Raw genomic sequence first — 21,147 nt, 5'->3', positions numbered from 1 at the left:
AAAACACCTCATTATAATCAATACCTTCCTTCTATGCGTAGCCCTTAGTTACCAATCTAACTTTGGAGCGAACATTATTTTCATATGGAAATCCTTCTTTCTTTGCATAATCTCATTTGCAACCAATTTCTTTCTTACCTTTGGGCAAGTGGGCTAACTCCCAAGTCTAATTTTGATGAAGAGACTGCATTTTTTCATTCATTGCTTTTTTCTATTTGTCTGATTCAGAGTTCCTCATTGCTTCCTTCCTTGAAAGTGCAAGGAACATTATCATCTACAACCAGAATTGCATATCATCTACAACCAGAATTGCATAGGCCACCATGTCAACATACCAAGCAGGTTTTTGAACTTCTCTTCTTGGCCTCTGAGAAGTAATTGATTCTTGTTGCTATAGGGATTCTTGGATTGAAATCTTCTCTTCTTGTACATTGTTCTCTACTTTAACTGGAGAGTTACATCGTGTAGCCTCATTTCTCTTTGGATCTCCCAAAATTGTCTCAACCTCCACCTATTGTTGAGTGCCATTGGCCTTTTCTTCAACTGGTTATGTATTGTTTTATTTATCATCACAAGTCCATCAAAAGTTACATCCCTTCTAAGAATCATTCTTTTCGTCTCTAGACACCAAATATGGTATCCTTTGATTCCTACACTAATCTCCAAGAATATTGCTTTCTTGGCTCTTGGATCCAACTTAGATTATTTAACATGATAATAAGTAACAGTACCAAATACATGTAGTAATCATAATCATAGGTTTTCCAAATCATACCTTATAGGGTTTTTTTCCCCAAATCGCAGAAGATTGTATACTTTTGATGAGATGACACGCATATCTAACAGCCTTAGCCCAAAACCTTTTGTCACCCCAGCATTAGACAACATACATCGAACTTTCTCTAACAAAGTTTGATTCATGTTCTCTGCCACCCATTCTGTTGTGGTGTATTTCTAACTGTAAAGTATCGAGCAATACATTCATCTTGACATACCTTCATAAATGGATCACTTGTATATTCACTACCATTATCTGATCTGAGCCGTTTGATCTTTCTGTCAGTTTGAATTCCCACCAATTTTTTCCACTTAAGAAAAATAACACATTTCATTTTTATTTTTCATAGCATACACCCATACTCTTTTGGAAAAATTATTAACAAAAGTGACAAAATAATGCATACCATCCAATGAAGCAATTTTAGTAGGCTCCTATACATATGTATGGATGTAGTCTAAAATACCTTCAATCTGATGGGTTGCAGTACCAAATTTCACTCTTGTTTGTTTTTCCATAAAACAATATTCACAAAATTCAAGCTTACATACCTCTGTACCCTTCAACAAGCCTCACTTAACCAATTGTTGCAAAGATTTTACACCCGCATGTGCCAATCGCATATGCCATAACCTAGTTATATCTAAATTTGTATATTTCTTATAAACAACAGCTGCTTAGCCAATAATACCACCTTGAAAATAATACAAATTATTTTTTCTAATACCTTTCATCACCACAAGCGCATCTAATTTAACCTTTAAGGTTCCATCTTTCAAAGTAATAGTGAACCCTTTAGATTCTAAGGCACCCAATGAGATCAATTTTTTCTTTAGGCTTGGAACATATGTAACATCAGTTAAGGTTTTAACAGTTCCATCTGGACATTTCAACTGTATTGAACCTATTCCAATTTTTTTACAAGTATTATCATTTCCCATAAAACAACCCCACCATCTAATTTTTCAAAACTAGAAAACCATTCCCTATTGGGGTACATGTGATAGGAACAACCAGAATCCAAAATCCACTTATCACAGTAATATGTCAAAGATGTTCCAATAAGAGAAAAATTTAACTCACTTCTATCATGGTTGGCTATATAAGCATTAGAAGGTGCTTTACCCTTATTCTTTTATTGCAATTTAGGGCAATATATCTTCCAATGTCCTTTCTTATGACAAAATGCTCATTCATATTTAGCAGGTCTCCCTCAATATTTCCTCCTCCTTCCAGGTTTACGACTTTGAGAACGTCGTCTTATTGTTTGTACTTCTGCTACTGTTTCCTTATGGATCCTATGATTCTTCTTTCTACATTCAGTATTAATCAATACAGTACAAACCACATCAAAAGTAACTTTATCCTTCCCATACAATAAAGTGGTGGTGAGATGTTCATAATCATCACTGAGAGAATTTAGTATCAACAAGGCCTTGTCCTCATCTTTGAATTTTTCATCCAAATTCAACAAATCAGCCAAATATGTGGTCATTTATAGAAATACTTGGTTGATACTGGATGTGAAACAATTACTTTTTCAAATAGAGCCGATTAGACTCTTGGTCATAAATGTACCTTCCAATGTCATTCACAATTTCTTTACAGATGTCTCCTTCATAACACAACATTTTTTATTTTTAGCGAGATACAAACAAATTGTACAATATGTCGGACGATTGATCTTTTCTCAATATTTGTCACCCATGTCCTCTGGTTTATTACCAAGAGCAACATCCAATTCTTGCTAGTACAGGATGTCTATCACCTCATATTGCAACATACCAAAATTATTGGTACCATCAAATTTCTCCATCTCAAACCGAGCATTAGTTATCACCTTTAAAGATGGCGACGAAGCTATTGAGGTTGGAGTTCATGTGAATAGAGTTGCTTCTGCTGCTATAGGCATAATTTATGTCATCTTCCAAAACTACATATCCAATAGCAAACCAACATAATAGAAGGCCAAGGATGAATATTATCGCACTTATCCCAACTGTATATGCTCTGTATATCCTATGAAATTCTACTTTGACCAGGCCAACCTCCAGGGAGTGACTGGGTCGTAATGGTCTCTAAGCACTCTCTTAGACAAGATTTTTCTAGGCATCAAAAATTGGAATCAAGAATCCTAATAGAGAAACACCTTCGTATCAGCACTATTCAACCTGGCTCTGATACCAATTATTGTGTCGGGCACCGCACTTGTGTCAAACACCAATACTACAACTATTGCTATTCAATATACAACCAAAATAAAGCAATGCAGAAACTAATAATCAAAGACAGCAATAAAGAACAATACAATAATTTACGAGGTTTGATAAAGAATTACCTACGTAAATTGTGCTTGTGCATGGTTCAGAAGATTCAATGATGCGGTTCTCTCTATGGGATTTATTCAGTGCCAATCAAACCACACTTGCTTTATTAGGCGCCTCTCCCATGGTCTTTGTACCATTATCTCTATCTATGTGGATGATATTATTGCTACAGGTAATGACTTGTCTGGAATTGCTTAGATTAGAAAGGACTTGGGGGACACCTTTGACATCAAGAATCAGGGACCCCTCAAGTATTTCTTGGGCATTGAGATAACATGCTCCCGCAAGGGCATTTCCCTCTCTCAGCGGAAATATGCCCTAGATCTCCTTATGGACACTGGTATGCTGGGATGTCGGTCTGTTTCTACACCCCTAGATCCTAATATTTCCCTTTCTACAAAATCTGGTGATCTATTGACAGACCCTTCGATGTATCAGAGACTTGTTGGTCGCCTCATCTATTTGACCAACACTCGTCCTGATTTGGCCTATGCAATAAGCCTAGTAAGTTAGTTCATGCATTCTCCATGGATTTCACATCTTGATGTCATCTATCACATCTTATGGTATGTGAAGACCTCACCTGAAATGGGATTATTCTATTCATCTGGAATACAACCAAATCTTTCTGTGTTTACTGATACTGACTATGCCGGGCCCAAGTATGACAGACAATCTATCTCAGGTATTTGTACTTTCAAGGGTGATCATCTTCTTTCTTAGAAGAGTAAGATGTAGGCGCTGGTTTCACTTTCTTCTGCTGAGGCTGAGTACCGCGCTATGGCACAAGGTATCTGTGAGATCCTCATGTGGCTAAGCTCTCTCCTATTTGAGATTGGTTTTCCTGTGACAGACTCTTCTTTGTTGTTTTATGACAACGAGTCTACTATATCTCTCTCTTTCGATTAAGTTCTACATGAGAGGACCAAGCATATTGAGGTGGATATTCACTTCATCAGGGAAAAAGTTCGTTCTGGGATTATCTCTCCCTACTTTATCTCCTCCAAAGGCCAGGTTGTTGATGTCTTCACCAAATTTGTTCGCCCAGGTTTTTTACAGACTGCTCTCTCCAAGCTTCAACTTGTCAACATCTTCGTTTTAGCTTGAGGGGGAGTATTGAACATAGTGTATAGTTTTTAGTCCCACATCGAAATGTTAGGATAACCTCACTCTCTTGTATAGCTAAATATACATCTCAAAGTTGTAAGTTAAGTACACCAAGTGATATTCACTTCCTCTTGTATAGTTCTCTCTCTTTTATTTTCTTCTCATATATTACATGAATACATATTGTATAGTTCTTAAAAATAGTAATTTATGCAACAATTTCCCTCCATTATAATAATTGCTTGAATTGATCACATATGAAAGTGTGAGTTCTTCAGATTAATCATTCAATCTAATTGTGTCCTTAGTTTTCTAAAATGATGAGTGGAGATTTTAAAAAAAAAAAAATACATTCATTATCGTTTTTTGCATGAAAAATGCAACATTTTTAATTTATTAGTTTAAATTAGTAAATTAATTTAAAATTGATTCTAATCAATGGTTAACCAAATTAATGAAACTTCAATTAATTGATCAGAATGGTTCGATTTCATTTGGAGCACTTTATGCATGTGACTTGGTTAATTGAATTATGTCGAACCCTGATAGCATCTTCAACTTCTTATTTCTTTGACAACGTAACTCTCTACCACTCGTATCCACAATCTTCACTTGTTGAAATTCCCATCTTGTGTTAATGTCTCCCACTTTTCAAGCATTTCTTTAGGTAGAATCAATTAAAATCATATAGTAAAACCTAAGGACATTGACCTAAGATAATTAGGGTTTTCTTTCCAATATTGGTTGGATCTTGTTGTTGGTGTTTTGGCGTGTAGCTAGCTTTAGCATCTTCTAGCTTTCTCCTGCTCTAAAGCTATTATACCCTTTGTTGAATTATAGTTTTGTTGTCTATTGAAGATCCTTCATTTGTGGTAGATTTGACAAAATAGATCAGGTTAGATAATTCGTCGCAGATTAAGCGAATTATTGGTGAGGATATTACAATCCAGATCCGACTCATTTAAGTTGTAGATTTGTGGTGGTTCGAATCGGATAATTTATGGCGAATAGAGGATAATCCATCATTTCCATCCCTAATATAATTTTTTTTATTATCCGATAAACAACTTATTTTGTAACATAACAATTGAAGTTATTTTTAAAATGAAAATTTGGTAATTATTAAACATTTAATAACTAATCATAAAATTATAATTTTTTCTAATTTTTTAAAACATAAATTTAGAGGTTTTTGTTTTGATTACGAGAAAATTAAGTACTTGGGCTTGAGTTTGAATGTGGGCATAGGGCAAACCCAGAAGTGCACATAGTAGTATAGGAGTTGGGACCATGGGATTAGATTTTGCCCAATAGAGCTTATGCTAATTGAATTGATGCCTAAAAAGCATAAACATATGAGATTATTAATGAATTTAAATATTAGTTATCGGATAAAATTCTAAACCCGTCAATCGACTCATTTACAAAAGAATAAAAAAAGTTTAAATCATATTCGTCTCATTTAATTTGTGGATCCATTATGAGTCGATTTAAGCGAGTTGGATTCAGTTTGGATTAACAAATTTTTATCCATTTTACTAGGTCTAATTTGTGGTTTCTTTTTTCTTCTCTTTTTTACCTGTGTACGAGGCAAGATTACAAAGAAGCTAATATTATGTGGATCAATAACCTAAGCCAACATAACCAAACATTAAAGGATTTAGAAGCTCTCTAACTCTTTGTCTTAACTTTCTTATTTGAATTGCGTTTCATAGCCCTAGGAACATCGGTATAGTTGAGGAAACCTCAAACTATAAGGAAATAAAACCTCAACTATACATAAGTCGAACATCGATTCATGAACCGTCATTAGAATCCTCATAAATGCTCAATATGCTCCAACTCCTTTTCCATAATTGGACCATATTCAATTTCTAACTTAAACAATAAATTATCCTCTTAGGTATTTGAAACATAAGAATGGAATGAAATTAAAAAAAAAAAATGAAATCGAATTGATCACTTAATTTTGTCATGCTTTCAATTCAAAATTTCAAATACAGCATCATTATCTCCAACCCAAATTTCCTTTTTGTGTTAAGCACCATAACATCCAAAACAAGAAGCTTCAAATGTACTTGTCTTGTTTTTAGGAATGTAATTCACACCTATATACTCCCATTCTCCACATCATTTTCATAAAAGAAAGTTCACTACATCCCATTGCAGCCACACACATCTTCAACTAATCTTTATAATTCAATCAATGTATGAAAAAAAAAAAAGAGAATTAATATGCTTAAATTAAAAAATGTTGGGCACCCAATTATTAGAATTTAGGATGATGATTTTAATGGATATATTTCAGAAACTGTCGAATTTAGAATTGTATTGAATTTAAATAAGATATAATGTAAAATTATATTATAATTTGTGCCAATTCAAGATTGAAATCCAAAGTGATAAAAAAAAAAAAAAAAACTCCAAATGGGCCATTGCTCAAACAAATATTAAAGTCCAAATCCCAATATTGCCAATCAAAATCAGATCAAGAATACTTAAAAAGTACCCAACAGAAAAACACTGATTTTTTTCTTTTATTGCGGAAGCACATCTTAGATGTTGGAATTGGCCTCCTTGATAGTTGTTAAAAAACAACTCTTGTAAAACACTTGAGCCTAATTCGGATTCAAACCAACAGAGAAATTTCGAAAAAGATTTCACAGTTTTCACTGCACAAGCACAAGCACAGGCCGACCCACTTCCCCCATCATGTCCCCCTTCCCGCCACCCCAAAACCCACCTTCATCGCCATCCCCACAATCCAATCTCCCGATCTCCCTCCCCGGCTGCCCGTATTTCGGCACCGTCACGACGAGCTCCCCGCCGGCACAAGCCGCGCTCGCCAGCTGCGGCCTCGCCGTCGCCGGCAGCCGCAGCCTCCAGACGTCGAGCTCCAGGTCGAGCTCCTCCGCCCGCGACTCAACACCGCGCGCTTCTCCCACCACGACCTTCACGAGCCCCGGATGAATCTCAATTATCCGAGCCCTCACTTCGCGGAACTCGTCCGACTCGGCGACGAATCGGAAGCAGTCGGGGCTCTCCTCGACGGCGACGTCGGCGTCGGACCGGAGCGGCAGCTGCAGGACGCTAGTGAAAACGTGGGGGAGCCGTCTCAGCTCCTTCCGGATGCCGCCAGAGAGCCTCGCAGCAACGTCGTATCGAAGGGCAAGCCCGCCCGCCACAGGATATACCTTCATGGTTAAATTTTCCCGCAAAACAAACAAGAACCTGAAAGAGAAAATCCCAAAACTCTGTTTGGTTGCTGAGAAACGGAGGGAAAGTAGAGAGTCCAAACCAGAAAACAAATGAAAATTTGGAGAAAGGTTCTTCTATGCTGTTGACACCTGAAGCTTAATCTTCAATGAGCGAGGAAAGGAATATATAGGGGTGAGCGAGCGATCCCGAAAATATTAAAAAAGCTGCTATGGGAATTTTTGCAGAAGACAGACAAAATTTTGAGGTGCAAATGGACACGACGTTAACGAAATATTATATATATATATTTTTCTGATTCTCGCAGTTCTGCCTCGCTGAAGTTCTCGAGAATCGGCACAAATAAATAGAAAGTGCTTGAGTATTGCCCCCTTTCTCCTGCAAAATTACAATAACAGCCACTGTCGTGTTTTCACACCACACCGTTTTTGAGTCCCATTAATTTTTAATATGTACAATTAATTCTACTTATTATGAATCTATTTTCGTAGAATAGATACATCGAAATTTTCAGTTAAAATTTTAACAAAAATTGTGAAGTAAATTTCAAATTAAGTTAAATAGAATATTAGTAATTTTTAAATTTTTAAATAATTATTATGCAGTTAATATTTTTATTATTATATTATTTAATTTATTTTTTTTATTTTGAACGTATTTTAATTTATTTAAGCTTCAAAATTTTATTAAGGTTATAATGATAAAAACTTTTATGTTGATTGATTGTTTTTTATCCAAAAATAAAGTCCAATCCTAATTTTTGTATTGTACTTATTTTCTAATTAATAAATATTTTATTAATCATAATTTTTTTAAAATGTAAGCTTTACTTTTAACCTTTTTAAAAAACTTATAATATTTTACCATCGAGTTGAATTATTAAAAAAATTAATATTCCAACCCCACAAATGCCTTCATCGGGATTTCAGCCTCCATGTTTTTTTTTAAAGATAGATTAGAAGCTTGGACTTGAAAATCTTTTCAACATAAAAGTCTCAATATTTAATTAATGGAAAGTCAAAACAAATAATGTTCATTTTAAATGTGAAGTGAAAAAAAATTACTAGAGCATTATTCTCAATAAATTTTCTAAATTACACAATAAATATTTTGCCATTGTTCCAGTCTCAAATTTTGCTTTATAATTAAATTAAACTTTAAAACGCTTCAAATGTGAATCTTAAATTTAAATTTGTGTATATTGAGACTAATATAAAATTTGTGTATATGGAAAATAGATTTCAGGATGTAAAAAAAAAATTTTATATTAAGATATTATTTGAGTATACATATTTAATATAGCATAGCCTAAGGAGGAAGGTTCCATGACCCTTCCTAGAAAGAACGAGAGAGAGAGAGAGAGAGAGAGAGAGAGAGAGAGAGAGAGAGAGAGAGAGAGAGAGAGAGAGAGGCAGCTTTCGCTATGAAGCTTGTGGGGGTTTTCGGCTTCTTCGTTCCTTTCCCCTTTTCTACGTTTCTAGTTTTAACGCGGTTTGGGGTACGGCGTGGGTGAGATTTTGTGGAACTTAAAGCACGAGTTGAGTAAACTCCCAAATTAAATTTGTAGTAGCCAAACTTTATTTTTTTAAAATTTGTTGTTGCTTGTGGCTTATATTAGTATCGACCTTTTGGGCTTATAATTTATTATTTTATTAGTTAAGACGATTAATGGGTTGGGGTCTTGTGGTACGGTATAGGGGTATTTAAGAAATTTTTTTAATACCTATATACGGTTAGAATTAGTATAAATACATATGATATAACCTTACTTTTCATATCGTGAAATTCAGTCACCACTCGCTCCTATGGATATAAGCATACTACCGAATCAAGTTAAATCAGTATGTTTTTATTGTTTTATCCCTGTTTTTTCCGTATTATTCATCATAATTGTCACACATTTTATAACAAAAATAATTTAAGAATTGATTTAATGGATAATTTTTATGAGACAATCTTAGAAGATTGAGTATGCTAAAATAAATAGTTTCTCATCGAATTGGGTTGAGACCATTGCATTTGATAATAAGATCATTTTAAAAATAATAGCATATGAAAAAATCATACACAAGGAAGCGTATGCATATATTATCACTATTATTATTGTTATCATTATTAATTAAGCAAGTGTTTTTTTTTAAAAAAAATTAATCACTATTTTTTACTCTGTATTAAGAGAGACACTAGAAAAGATAGGGATATACTTTAAATAACTTAAAATGATAGAGGAAATAAAAATTTAATAGACTAAATTTATCGAAAAATTCTCCACAATCATGTAAATTGGCAAAAAAGGATTTATATACACAAGCCCATCTGGTGGAACTAAAGGTTTGGTTTTTGTTGTTTATCTTTAAAAAAAATATTTAATTATAGATTAACAATTTAACATTTTGAAACACTAATGATGCCAAATTAATTTTTAAACAAGCATTATCTAATTTTTAATCATCATTTTTTACTCCTTAATGTTATGAGAAGTAAAAAATGCAGGGATACATGTAAAATAATTTCAAATGAGACTGTGAATAAGGATTAAATGGTCAAAATTCATCAAATAAAATTGCCCACAATCATATAAATTTGCTAAAAAAAAAATCATATATCTGATCCGACGTAATGGAACTTAGAGAAAATATTAAAGATGAAGCAGATACGACTCCAGCATCTCAATTGGCACCCATTAAACCAACGGCCTTATGACGTATATATTGTCTATTCTTTCCTTCCTAAAATTTTGGGAGTTAAATGGTCTAGTTATTTGAATGAATTATTGGAGTATCTGAAAGACCATGAATACCAATATATTATATTAAAAATAATCATACTATAGTTATAATTACCTTTCAAATAAATAATATAATTATTATTTAATTAAAAATATATTATACACAATATAATATATATATACAAATCGTGTATCTAATAATTTCTTAAGAAGCACTTCATTTTACTTGAAAAGGCTTCCTTTTTTTTTTTTTTATTTAGAAAGCAATTTCCTAACTTGGGTAGGTTTAGATTTCTACAAGAGGTTTAGCAAGGTGCACGTTTGCTATATTCACTAACATGTGCTGAGAGAGTAATTCTTAATTTAAGTAAGAAAAGTAAAATGGCGTAACAATTTATTGTCATATAACCCTTTACAACGTCTCGAAGAGCCGACTAAAAGTTATGGTATAATCTCAAGAAGGGGAGTGAATTAGGTATTTTAAAATTAAAGTGCGAAAACTTGGTTTAATTTAACATTTATTTATCACGTACCCTTTAAATAATCTCAATTACCACAAATAACTAATCAGTGAACGGCTATACCAATAAACAATCCTAAGTAATATGTAATTAAAACACAAGCTTTAATATATTTTTAGCAAATTTAAATATCAACCCTTGGTTTGAACAATGAACAAGTATATATATAAAACAATATTCAACAATTTTAATCAAGCAAATATTCTTCTTATACTTGAACAATTAATCAACTAAAATAAAGTAATCTCAACCAATTAAATTAATTTAGACTTTGCAATTTCAGCAACATTTGATTCACAATGAAATATTAAACCATCCAAAGAATTCACAAATCGATTTAATCATTCAAAGTAATCTCAACTCAATCTTCAGCATTCAACAAATTTCTCAATCAATTTAAATCATACGCAATAGTTTATAAACAAGTGATAATTGCAGAAAATTAAAGAGATTAAGGGAAAGAAGAAGAACACGTAAATTTTTTATGAGGTTCGGTGACCTGCGTACGTTCTTGCCTCAAGCAACTTGCTGTAAAGATTTTCCTTACTCTCTCCGTTTAATAGGTGGAGTTCCCTCTCTCCGTTGGTAGGTGGAGACCCCTCTCTAACAAGAACACCCCTCTTGCTAGGCAACGATTCTATCCCCAAATCGTCAATTAACAATTAGCAATAACAGATTTTGCGTACAAGCAGAGTACTATCACAATAGAGCAAATTTGTACAATATAAAATCACTATGAACTCCCAACAGCAAATTTGCAATGAAACTCAACAAATATTCTAGAGTTTTCTGATTTGAAGAATGAGAAAATTAAGAACAAAAATCAGAAATTAGTTTTGAGCAAAGGGTTTGCGCACAACAGCTTTTTCAAGAAGTAATCAAGATGTATTCAAGCTATATTCGTACCCTAATGAGTTTATAATAAGCCTTATATAGTTAGGGTAGAAATCTTATTGTTTGCCCAAGTTTTGGAAACCCCATCTTGCGAAAATGGGAAAGAAATCGAGTTATTCGCAAGTTTAAATCGCGATCTTCAGTCACCTGAACCATTTAAAATATATGCTCCTAAACAGGCAGTAGCGTTTCATTCGCCTGAACTAAAAGTTCAATCTCCTAAACTAACACTGTTCTGATATTTTAACACTAGTAGTAGCAATTCAGTCGACTAAGCATATTCCTTAGGTGCCTGAACAGTCTATAATTCAGTGTTTTCCATATTTTTGATTCAAAAACTTATTTGTATTATTTGGAAAAGACTTTTGGACTTTATAAAAATATTTTCCATATTTTTAAATGGATCTATAAGTCCAACATTCAATCCTAAGAGATTCATAAACAAATTTAAAGTTAAAGAACACTTACATGAGACTCTTAATACATTTGAACATAAGTAAATCCTAATTCTTCATGTAATGTAGCTTTAACTTCGTCTAAGCCTTGTCAATATTCATTAAGCTTGTTTTTTTCATGGCTTTGAATTTAATTTGAGTTTCAGCTAATCTTCATTGAGTTTAACCATTGTGCTTGTAAGAAATTTAATGCCTAAACTTCACTTGAAAGTACAATTAGATTCCTAAGTTTGTCATTATCAAAACAAGATTAAGCCTTGACCTATGCGATGGGTAAGATCGAGATTTCGAAATGCTTTGATTGAGTGACGACCTTGATACTATGTGATATGAAGTCTGGTGTAATATAATGGACTATGAAATGGCTTACTTTTAAGAATAACGGAGTTGCCACTAGCCTATTTATTCTAGGTGCGATTAGAACACTTATTTATACAACTAGTTCATTTGTCACCTATGAATAAGGAAGCAAGTAGTCAATGGTATGCGTTGCCAGGTTTGGATTCGGAAGTACGCGTGGTTATGAAAAGAAAAGGTATTAGCACCCCTTTACACCTATCCAGCGAATAGTACCTGATTAGCTTAAAGATTACATTCAAAACTGACCGATCAAGACTTTATTTCTTCTGTTTATTTGTTTATCTGGACTTGAAATAGTGGATAGCCCCACAAAAGATAAAAACTATCCTCACCTCAGGACCCCAAATGTGTGCTAAGAACACAACTTTCGGCAATCCTTTTAAGGATTATTTATTCAATATTTTTCCTTTGTTTCTTTAAAACTGTGCTCATCACCTTACCTTTATTTTCATGAAGACTTGCATAAAACAAAGACTTCCTACCTTCAACCCTTAAAGGCATGTAAAGACATAGTCTTTAAGAATTAAAGTAAAATTCATTAAGGTTTTTTTAAACAATAGTTCAACTAGGTAAACAAAGATAATGGAAAGACAAAACATATTTACAACAAGCAAGGTATGCACTACAACCCAAATATTCTAAAAGAACCACTAAAGGCAAAGTGATTCAATTAGAATTTTCGCCCCTCAGGATATCATTTGAGAAAATCCCTATTTTAAAAAAAAAAAATCCTCATAGAGGAAGTGCACACATGCACACAAGTAAGGAGGCACACACATGCATAAAAGAAAGGCAAAATATGCCTTCAAGCAACAAATTGGGGCACACATAAGAAAAAACACTAAAAATTGATCAAATTTGAGTAAGAAAGTCCCAAAAATATTTCAAAATTTTTATCTATTTTTTTTGTATTTTTCTACAATTTTAAAGAATTTTCCCTATTTTTCTTCATTTTTTTTGGATCTTCAAATTTTATCTTTTGGCCCCTAAGTCAAAAATAGCTTAGGGAATTTTTATTTGTTCTTCTCTATTTTTTTCTGATTTTTCCTTATTTTCCTTATTTTTTGGAATGGTGTTTGGTCACACAAAGTTGGGTCAAATGTGAACCTAACCTAACTAAGTTCCAAATATCCAAAATTCAGAATATGGGTGGGTTGTTCTGGGGCAAAACTCAAAGTCTGCACTAGCTATATAGGGCCAATCTGTCAATTGTTTCGATTTGAAACTAAAACTATGGAAATGGGACTTTGAGAGTTCAACCTATTCTAACCTAGGCTCTAATACCAAGATGGTGTAAGACGGGATAGACAGACCTATATCCTACAATTCAACCCTCACAATGTAATGATCCCAAAAATAATATATGAGTAAGTGTGGTTTAAAAAAAAATAAAACTAAATAAAAAAATAGTAATGATTAATTGATTAATTAACTAATTAGGTGATTAATTAAATGACATAACAAATAAATTGTATAATATATATAGATTAGGTGATAGGATATATAAATAAATAAATATATATATATATATATATATTTGAAGAAGATTCAATTCAATCAGAATTGAATTGCAGAGACTCCCAAGGCGTCTCTCTTCATTTTCTCTCTCCTCAAACCCTCACTCTCTCTCTCTCTCTAAATTATTTCTTCATCCGTAAGTTGAATCGAAAAATGAACACCACCACGAGGTCCCGACTTCAATCCTTAACAAGTTAATGGGAGCTGATTTTAGGTTTGAACTTCCTAGGCACCACTCCAAGGTTAAGGTAAGAGAAATAAGTTATATCAGGAATTTTTATAATTAACCGATTAAATTGTAATATGAGATTACAAAAATTATATACATGTTTTTTTTAATATTCTGGCATATGGAAATTGAATTTTGGGTCATTATTATTATTAGTTGATTAAACTGACATTTGTGAGTTTAGGTATTTTTATAGTAATTATATTTCAAAGTTTAACCGATTTAATTAAAGTATTTAATTTCTGGATTATTGTAGTAGATTTTCTAAATAATTTGATTGGTTAGAATTATTGGTTTGATTTATTATATATATATTGTAACGACCTGCTCCTTTTTTTACATTTTTTTTTATATAAATAAATTATCATCCCATCTTACATTCCAGTTCAGCAGGTCACAATCCACCTAGGCCCGTGGGCACCAGGGATATATCAAAGCATCAAGCAGAAGCCTTAGCAGCAGAAAATATACAAACATGTACATCTCAATACCATATACCACAATATACCAGAGTTACTACAATCACTATATTTTCATATATACATCCCAAAAATAAAACCTAGGGATATTTCCCACAAAATCTAACTGTCCTTACAAAACTTACCCTTCAAAAAGGGTAGATAGACCGTACTATATCAGCGGGGCTTTTCCCGCTCTCCTATCCGGGGCTCCTGAAAAGTTAATAAGATTTAGGGGTGAGACATCTCTCAGTAAGGGAAATAAACTAATACCAGTGTGTGGCAACATGAGTATTCTGTGTTCTACATATACCATACATAACATATTCAATACTGTTTATCAAATCTGGGAAAACATATGCATATCAAAACATGGCAGAACATACTGCATTTTCATAAACATTTCTCATCTCACATCATAATAATAATAACGTAAAAACAATCCTGGTAGGTTAGCTGGCTATTGTCATGTATTACCCCCACATGACTGGGTTGTGTGGCCCGAAGGCGGGACCTAACAATGGTTAGCCGACTACTGCCAAGTCAAATAGTAGTCTGTAGGTCCGATGGGTCTACCCAGACTGGTCCGTACACCAGGGGCGATAACAGCACACTTCTTGAAAATAACCACATCGACCATCCAATCTCACACCACTCCGTACAGTGGCGTTAACACAGATATCATGATCACGAGGACCATGGACACATAGCAACGGTACCGCGCAAGTGTTAGCCTAGACCAAGCCAACCAGGTTCTGATATCATATACATATAGTAAAACCGTGATACATAAATATCTCATATCATTTATTTTCACATCAATCATATCATTTCACATATATACGTGTATCATGAAAATCATCGGCCCGTACGCCGGTATTACACATTTTAACATAGCACGGCCCGTACGCTGGCAAATCACATAGCACAGCCCGTACGCTGGCAAATCACATAGCACGGCCCGTATGCCGGCAAATCTCATCCACATAGCATGGCCCATACGCAGACAAATCACATATACATATAAAAATATCTCGACCCGTACGCCGATTTTCCATCATAGAAATCCATATCGTCCCCATTCCAAAAAAAACAGTATTTCACAACATTTTTATACTCATGCCACACTAAACAAATTTTCTACGTATTCAACATATCATCATTTAAACAGTATTTTTCAAATATAAATCATATATATAAATATATTCATTTTTCCTGAAACCAGATGCTATATATATATACATATATTTTTTCAAAACAAAACTAGCTTAGTTTATCCCCTTACCTGATTCCTGAAAAGCCCCTAAGAAAATTTTCCCTGTACCCACAAGGTTCTCAACTCAACACCCTGAAAATGAAAACTCGCAGAATTAAAGTTTAGTATTTTCGTACGTACAACATTTTCTATAACTACCACTAAGTCAAATTCGACTTAAAAAAGTCTTACCTCAATTTAGGGATGATTCCCAACGTTCCCAATCAACACCCTGGAACTGAAAATTTTCAGTATTAAAGTTCAGTATTTTTACGCGTATATCACTTTCTTCAACTGTCAAAAATCCAAATATTGAATATAAAGCCTTACCTTAGATTTGGGATGAAATCCAACTTCGTTTCCCTAACAATCCGCTCTGGCAGACTTGTAGAGAACTTCGCCAGGAGCATCGTGATAGCTTCGGTTTGTCGATCCGGCGTAAAACTAGCCCGGAATTGAAGAGAGAGAGTCGTAGGAGAGAGAGAGAGAGAGTGAGAGAAGAGAGAAAGCACGCCCACCAAAATCCAAAATTTGATTTCCAAAGCTTCTTAAAGAAGCTTGTGCTAGTTTAAAAATATATATAATAATAAACTTTAAGTAAAGTAAAGTAAAGTAAAGCTTCTTTAAGAAGCTTTCATACTTTATATATATACACACACACACACACACACACACACACACATATATATATATATATATATATATTCATGCTTTAATATTTATATATATATATATTTGTTCCTTATCATACTGTTCATTTTACTTGTTAATTTAATTAATTAATTTTATTTTATTATTTTTTTTAAAATTTTATTTTTTTTTCCCGGTTACTACATATATTTTGTAAAAGAATTAAAGTGAGTATGGTTGGTTATCTCTGTTTTCCTATTAAATATATATTTTGAGTTAGATAAATTGTGGAGATGTTTAAACTTGTGTTTTCAGTAAAACATATATTGAAAATAGAACAATCGGTTTTCTAGTAGTTTATATAATTATGAGAAACACTCAAATCATGTGGCATGAGAAATAATATTATTATTTAATTAAATTTATGAGTTTTTAGTATGATATATTGATATACTGAAATGTGTGGGTATTATACTATTTTTGGAACTGTGGAAAAGAAGTAAAGTATAGAGTATTATTATTGTTAAATTACATTGTATGGTTTAAGAATTCTGATGGATCATAGCACGCTCGGTACCGTAGCTACAGTAATGAAGAGTAGAGCACAACCACACATCTCGAGGAGAGTGTTGGTATTGAATAGTTTATTGGGCCAGTGAAGTGTAGAGTTTCCCCTAGAGTCTAGACCAGCATGGGAAGGCCAGTCATACTAGTAGAGATGGAGTATAGTTGACTTAGCCTGGTGGCAGGCCGGCTAGGGTTAAGTCCAGCCTACAGGCCGCACAACCCGTCATGGGGGGAAGTATGTCGTTTATCCATTCAAGAGTGAGTTCTTATATTCATATTTGTAGATTTAACCAAAGTATAACAGAGTAGAGTATATGAAAATAGAACATATTTAACAGAGTATAATAGAATAGAGTATTCCAGAGATTACAATTCACAGAGTATAATTGTGAAATATTTATAGTATATAGCTTATAGTTGCAATAGTATTAACAGCTTACAGTTTATAGTATTTATATAGGTGTGAGTTATAGTTTGCATGTGAAAGTTATTTTTAGCAAAGAATTGTATGTATTTTATATTGTGGCATTACGTTTGATTGGGGCAAAGTAAACTCTCCACCCCGAAGGCTTGTTGAGTAAGGCGAGTGCCCTGATAGGTATCAGTTGTAATCGTGCCCAAGTTAAATGGGTAAGATTACATAAAGTATCAGAGCAAAAGGGCGTTACATGTTATGGGCTTATAATCTCCCCAATTCTCGGGAACATTCTCTTATAAATAATGATGTATATGTGAGTAGAGTCTATAAATGTGTTAACAATTGTTGTTATTGATTAACAAATGGTTATATTTTGTATACACTAAACTCATTGGCCACACCCTGATAATAATTTATTCCGTTCTTACTGAGAAGTGTCTCACCCCATCATACAACTTATTTTTCAAGACTGTCTCGTGATTGAGCCTAGCGAACTCCAGAGTGGGGTGATAGTATAGCTTAGAGTGAGCGGTTGTAGAACTCAAATGTAATTTGTTTATTTTATTTTCTGGTTATGTAATATGAATAGAAGGATACATATTTTTGGGTTGTATAAATTAGTACTCCGGTATTTTATTTGAGGATGTTTAATTATATTCCGCTACTTTGATAATATTGATGGTATCAGAGATAGGTGAATAGAACACACAATATCCTGAGCCTGACTTGGTGGGTTCGGGGCGTTACACACAAGCACATACACTCAAAGCACTGTAAATTAAGAATTTAATTACTCAAATATAAACACAATAAATTAGAGGAAATTTCACATGTTTTGGGATTTTAAAAGAGTGTATGGTGTTGTTTTGAAATAAGTCCCAATTGGTTCTTTTACAAATGTATTAAGTTATATGCAACAAAAATATTGTTTCAATATTTCAAGAATAAAATTCTAAGTTTAGCACAAAAATATTCCACAATTGATTTCAAGCTAGCAAGCAGCAATATTGAAGTCTATGGATGCAAAGGCTTATCAAATATGAAATTTAAGAAATTGAAGATAAGGCTTTAACAAGATTTAGTAAAGGTTCAAACAGATACTAATTTACCAAGAGATTCAATGGATGCTAGACGTAGCTCAACACGCAGTTTGATCACACTGTAGGTCCTTTGATCAAGCTTCAAATTACCAAGACTAATGCAGCAGTGGAGTGGAGGATAGATAGTCATGGGGTGTATGTTGTGTTGTGGTCGTGTGGGTGTTTTTTGGGTGGTGGTCAAGTGACGAGGAGGGATAGGTGGAAATGGAGTTGCTGGATAGGATAGTGGTCTCTCACAACCTAATCTCTGGGGAGAACGACGAAACCTCTTACTACACAATTGAAACGATTGGACAAAGCTTAGACAAGCTTCAACAAAAGAAAACCCTTTTCAATTCAATATCAATATCAACTTAGCTACTTTTAGTTCTTACAATGGAGAATATAAAGACTTAGCACAAAGGAGACAAAACAATTAAACAACTCACACTTCCCATACAAACATGCGAGACAAAGAAATAAATGCACACTCACAACTTACTAAAAAAAATTTACTAAGAAGCACATGCAAGCAAGTTGTCTTGCAGTATTACATATTAAATAAAAGTCAAAAGGAGGGGTCCAAATCCGTGTGGGGCCCACAAGATCTTATAAGGTTCACATGGGTCTCAAACTTGCTTATCTTAGTGCTCAGATGATGGTATTTTCGACAAGGTCGCACCCCCAAAGCTCCTGGTTGCACTCCTGGTCGAAGTTCTCTAGATTCTTCAGTGTGTAGGAGACCTAGTTGCACCTCATGGTGTCTTGGTCACACCCTGCTCGAGACTCTCTAGAAAACCTGTGAGCTACTGATGGATGGACAATTTTAGCCGCAAATACCCTTCAGTATTTGAGACATAACTTTTACTAGAGAACTCCAAATAAGGTGATTTTGGTATCAAAATAAATATGACAAAATTTCCCACAACTTTTGTGTTCAAACTTTTTGAAGATGGGAAGGTATTGATAGATAAATTTGTACATCATTTCATGGGTTCCTGAAAAATGGTTGTGAACTAAAGTGGACATCTGGAGGCCGTCCTCGTATCACCATATCAACAAAGGAGTAGACATGAGGAGGCCGTCCACATGTCACAACATTAGTAGAAAAAAAGGGTAAGGCATGTTGATCCCCATCACAATGGATTGGAGAGTCTGGAGAGTCGTAATCCAAGGAAACTATGTTCCTTCTAAGATTGTTAAAAATAAGGAAATTCCTAAGGAAGAAAACGAAATGAATGAGACTGACATGAAACAATTATAGATAAACTCTAGTGCAATGAATGTCTTGTATTGTTCGTTAGACGCAAATGAGTTTAATAGGATAATGAGTTGTAAGATCATCAAGGAAATCCGGGAAAAGCTAAAAATAGCCTATGAGGGAACTATAGATGTTAGGGATAGCAGAATAGACATACTCACTAGTGAGTATGAAGCCTTCATGATGAACCCAGAAGAATCTATGTCTAGTATGCATACTAGGTTCACCCACATTATAAACTCTCTAAATGCACTTGGGAAAAACTACTCAATATACGAAATGATTAGAAAAATCCTTAGAGGAAACCCAATGCCACAACTATAACTAAAGGTAGGAACCTAAAATCTATAACCTTAAACGAACTCATTGGGTCACTTCTCATATACGAGATGGCCATTGATGAAAGATCAACTGAAGTTGGAAAAACTAAGGAATCCATCACACTTAAAGCTTCCAAAGAAAGCTCAAGTGATGATGAAGATGAAAAGATGGATAATGGTGACCTAGCTTTATTCACCAGACGACTAGGTAGATTCTTTAAAAAGAATAAGATCGAGATTTACTAGAAAATTTCAAGGATCTAAAATGGACAAAGGAGAAACAAGCAAGAAAGAAACTAAAGCAGAACCTCCAACATGTTATAATTGCAAAAATGTAGGTCACATAAAACCTGATTGTCCATGGCTCAAGAAAGAGTCTAAGAAGAAGGCAATGAAGGTCACAACTTGGGATGACTCCAACTCAAGCGGCTCGGAAAGTGACTCGAGTGATCAATAAGTGGCAAACCTATGCTTCATGGTGTTAAATGATGAGGTAAGTTCTTACTCAAACTCATTCAATGACTCTAGTGATAAATGTTGCAATGAATCTTGTGATAGCATTCCATTATACACTGAAATACAAATCAAACTATTTAAGTTGCATAAAAGCTTTGTTAGAGTGTCCAAAAGAAACAATACACTAAAAAACAAGAATGACATGTTAATCAACAAATTAGAGTCAACTAACTATGTTGAAAAACAAAAGGACTTATATATTACTGAACTAGAGAGTAAGATCAACAAGATGTCAAAAGAACTAGAGAATGTAAAATTATAGGTCACTTGTGAAAATAAGAAAAACTTAAAGATAACTAGTCTAGAAAGAAAGATAGAAGATCAATCTAAAATCATCTACAACTTCACAACAGGAAAATAAAATTTTGGCAAACTAGTTGGGTCTCAAAAGATTTCTTTAGACAAATAAGGCATTGGATTTAATGGAATAGAAAATAGGAGGAAAAAGAATCTCTACATGGGCTATTTTGTAAGAGAGTCTAAAAACTAAGCAAGCACCTCCACAACCAA

The 21,147-nt window shown here is 33.7% G+C and overlaps 1 protein-coding gene across 1 annotated transcript; it reads right to left on the bottom strand.

Moving 5' to 3' along the window:
- Window positions 1–6,718: 6,718 nt before the first annotated feature.
- LOC131151013 (uncharacterized) lies at window positions 6,719–7,741 on the bottom strand. Its single transcript, XM_058102167.1, has one exon. The coding sequence runs from the start codon at window positions 7,410–7,412 to the stop codon at window positions 6,882–6,884; it is 531 nt and encodes a 176-aa protein (XP_057958150.1). The 5' UTR covers window positions 7,413–7,741; the 3' UTR covers window positions 6,719–6,881.
- Window positions 7,742–21,147: the final 13,406 nt, after the last annotated feature.

This window comes from Malania oleifera, chromosome 3 (assembly GCF_029873635.1).
Source record: "Malania oleifera isolate guangnan ecotype guangnan chromosome 3, ASM2987363v1, whole genome shotgun sequence".
Taxonomy (NCBI): domain Eukaryota; kingdom Viridiplantae; phylum Streptophyta; class Magnoliopsida; order Santalales; family Ximeniaceae; genus Malania; species Malania oleifera.
This window is presented reverse-complemented; position numbering and strand designations above follow the sequence as displayed.

Bases quoted from the DNA above. Each gene is read 5' to 3' on its own strand.
- LOC131151013 (XM_058102167.1), bottom strand. From the start codon at position 7,412: ATGAAGGTATATCCTGTGGCGGGCGGGCTTGCCCTTCGATACGACGTT.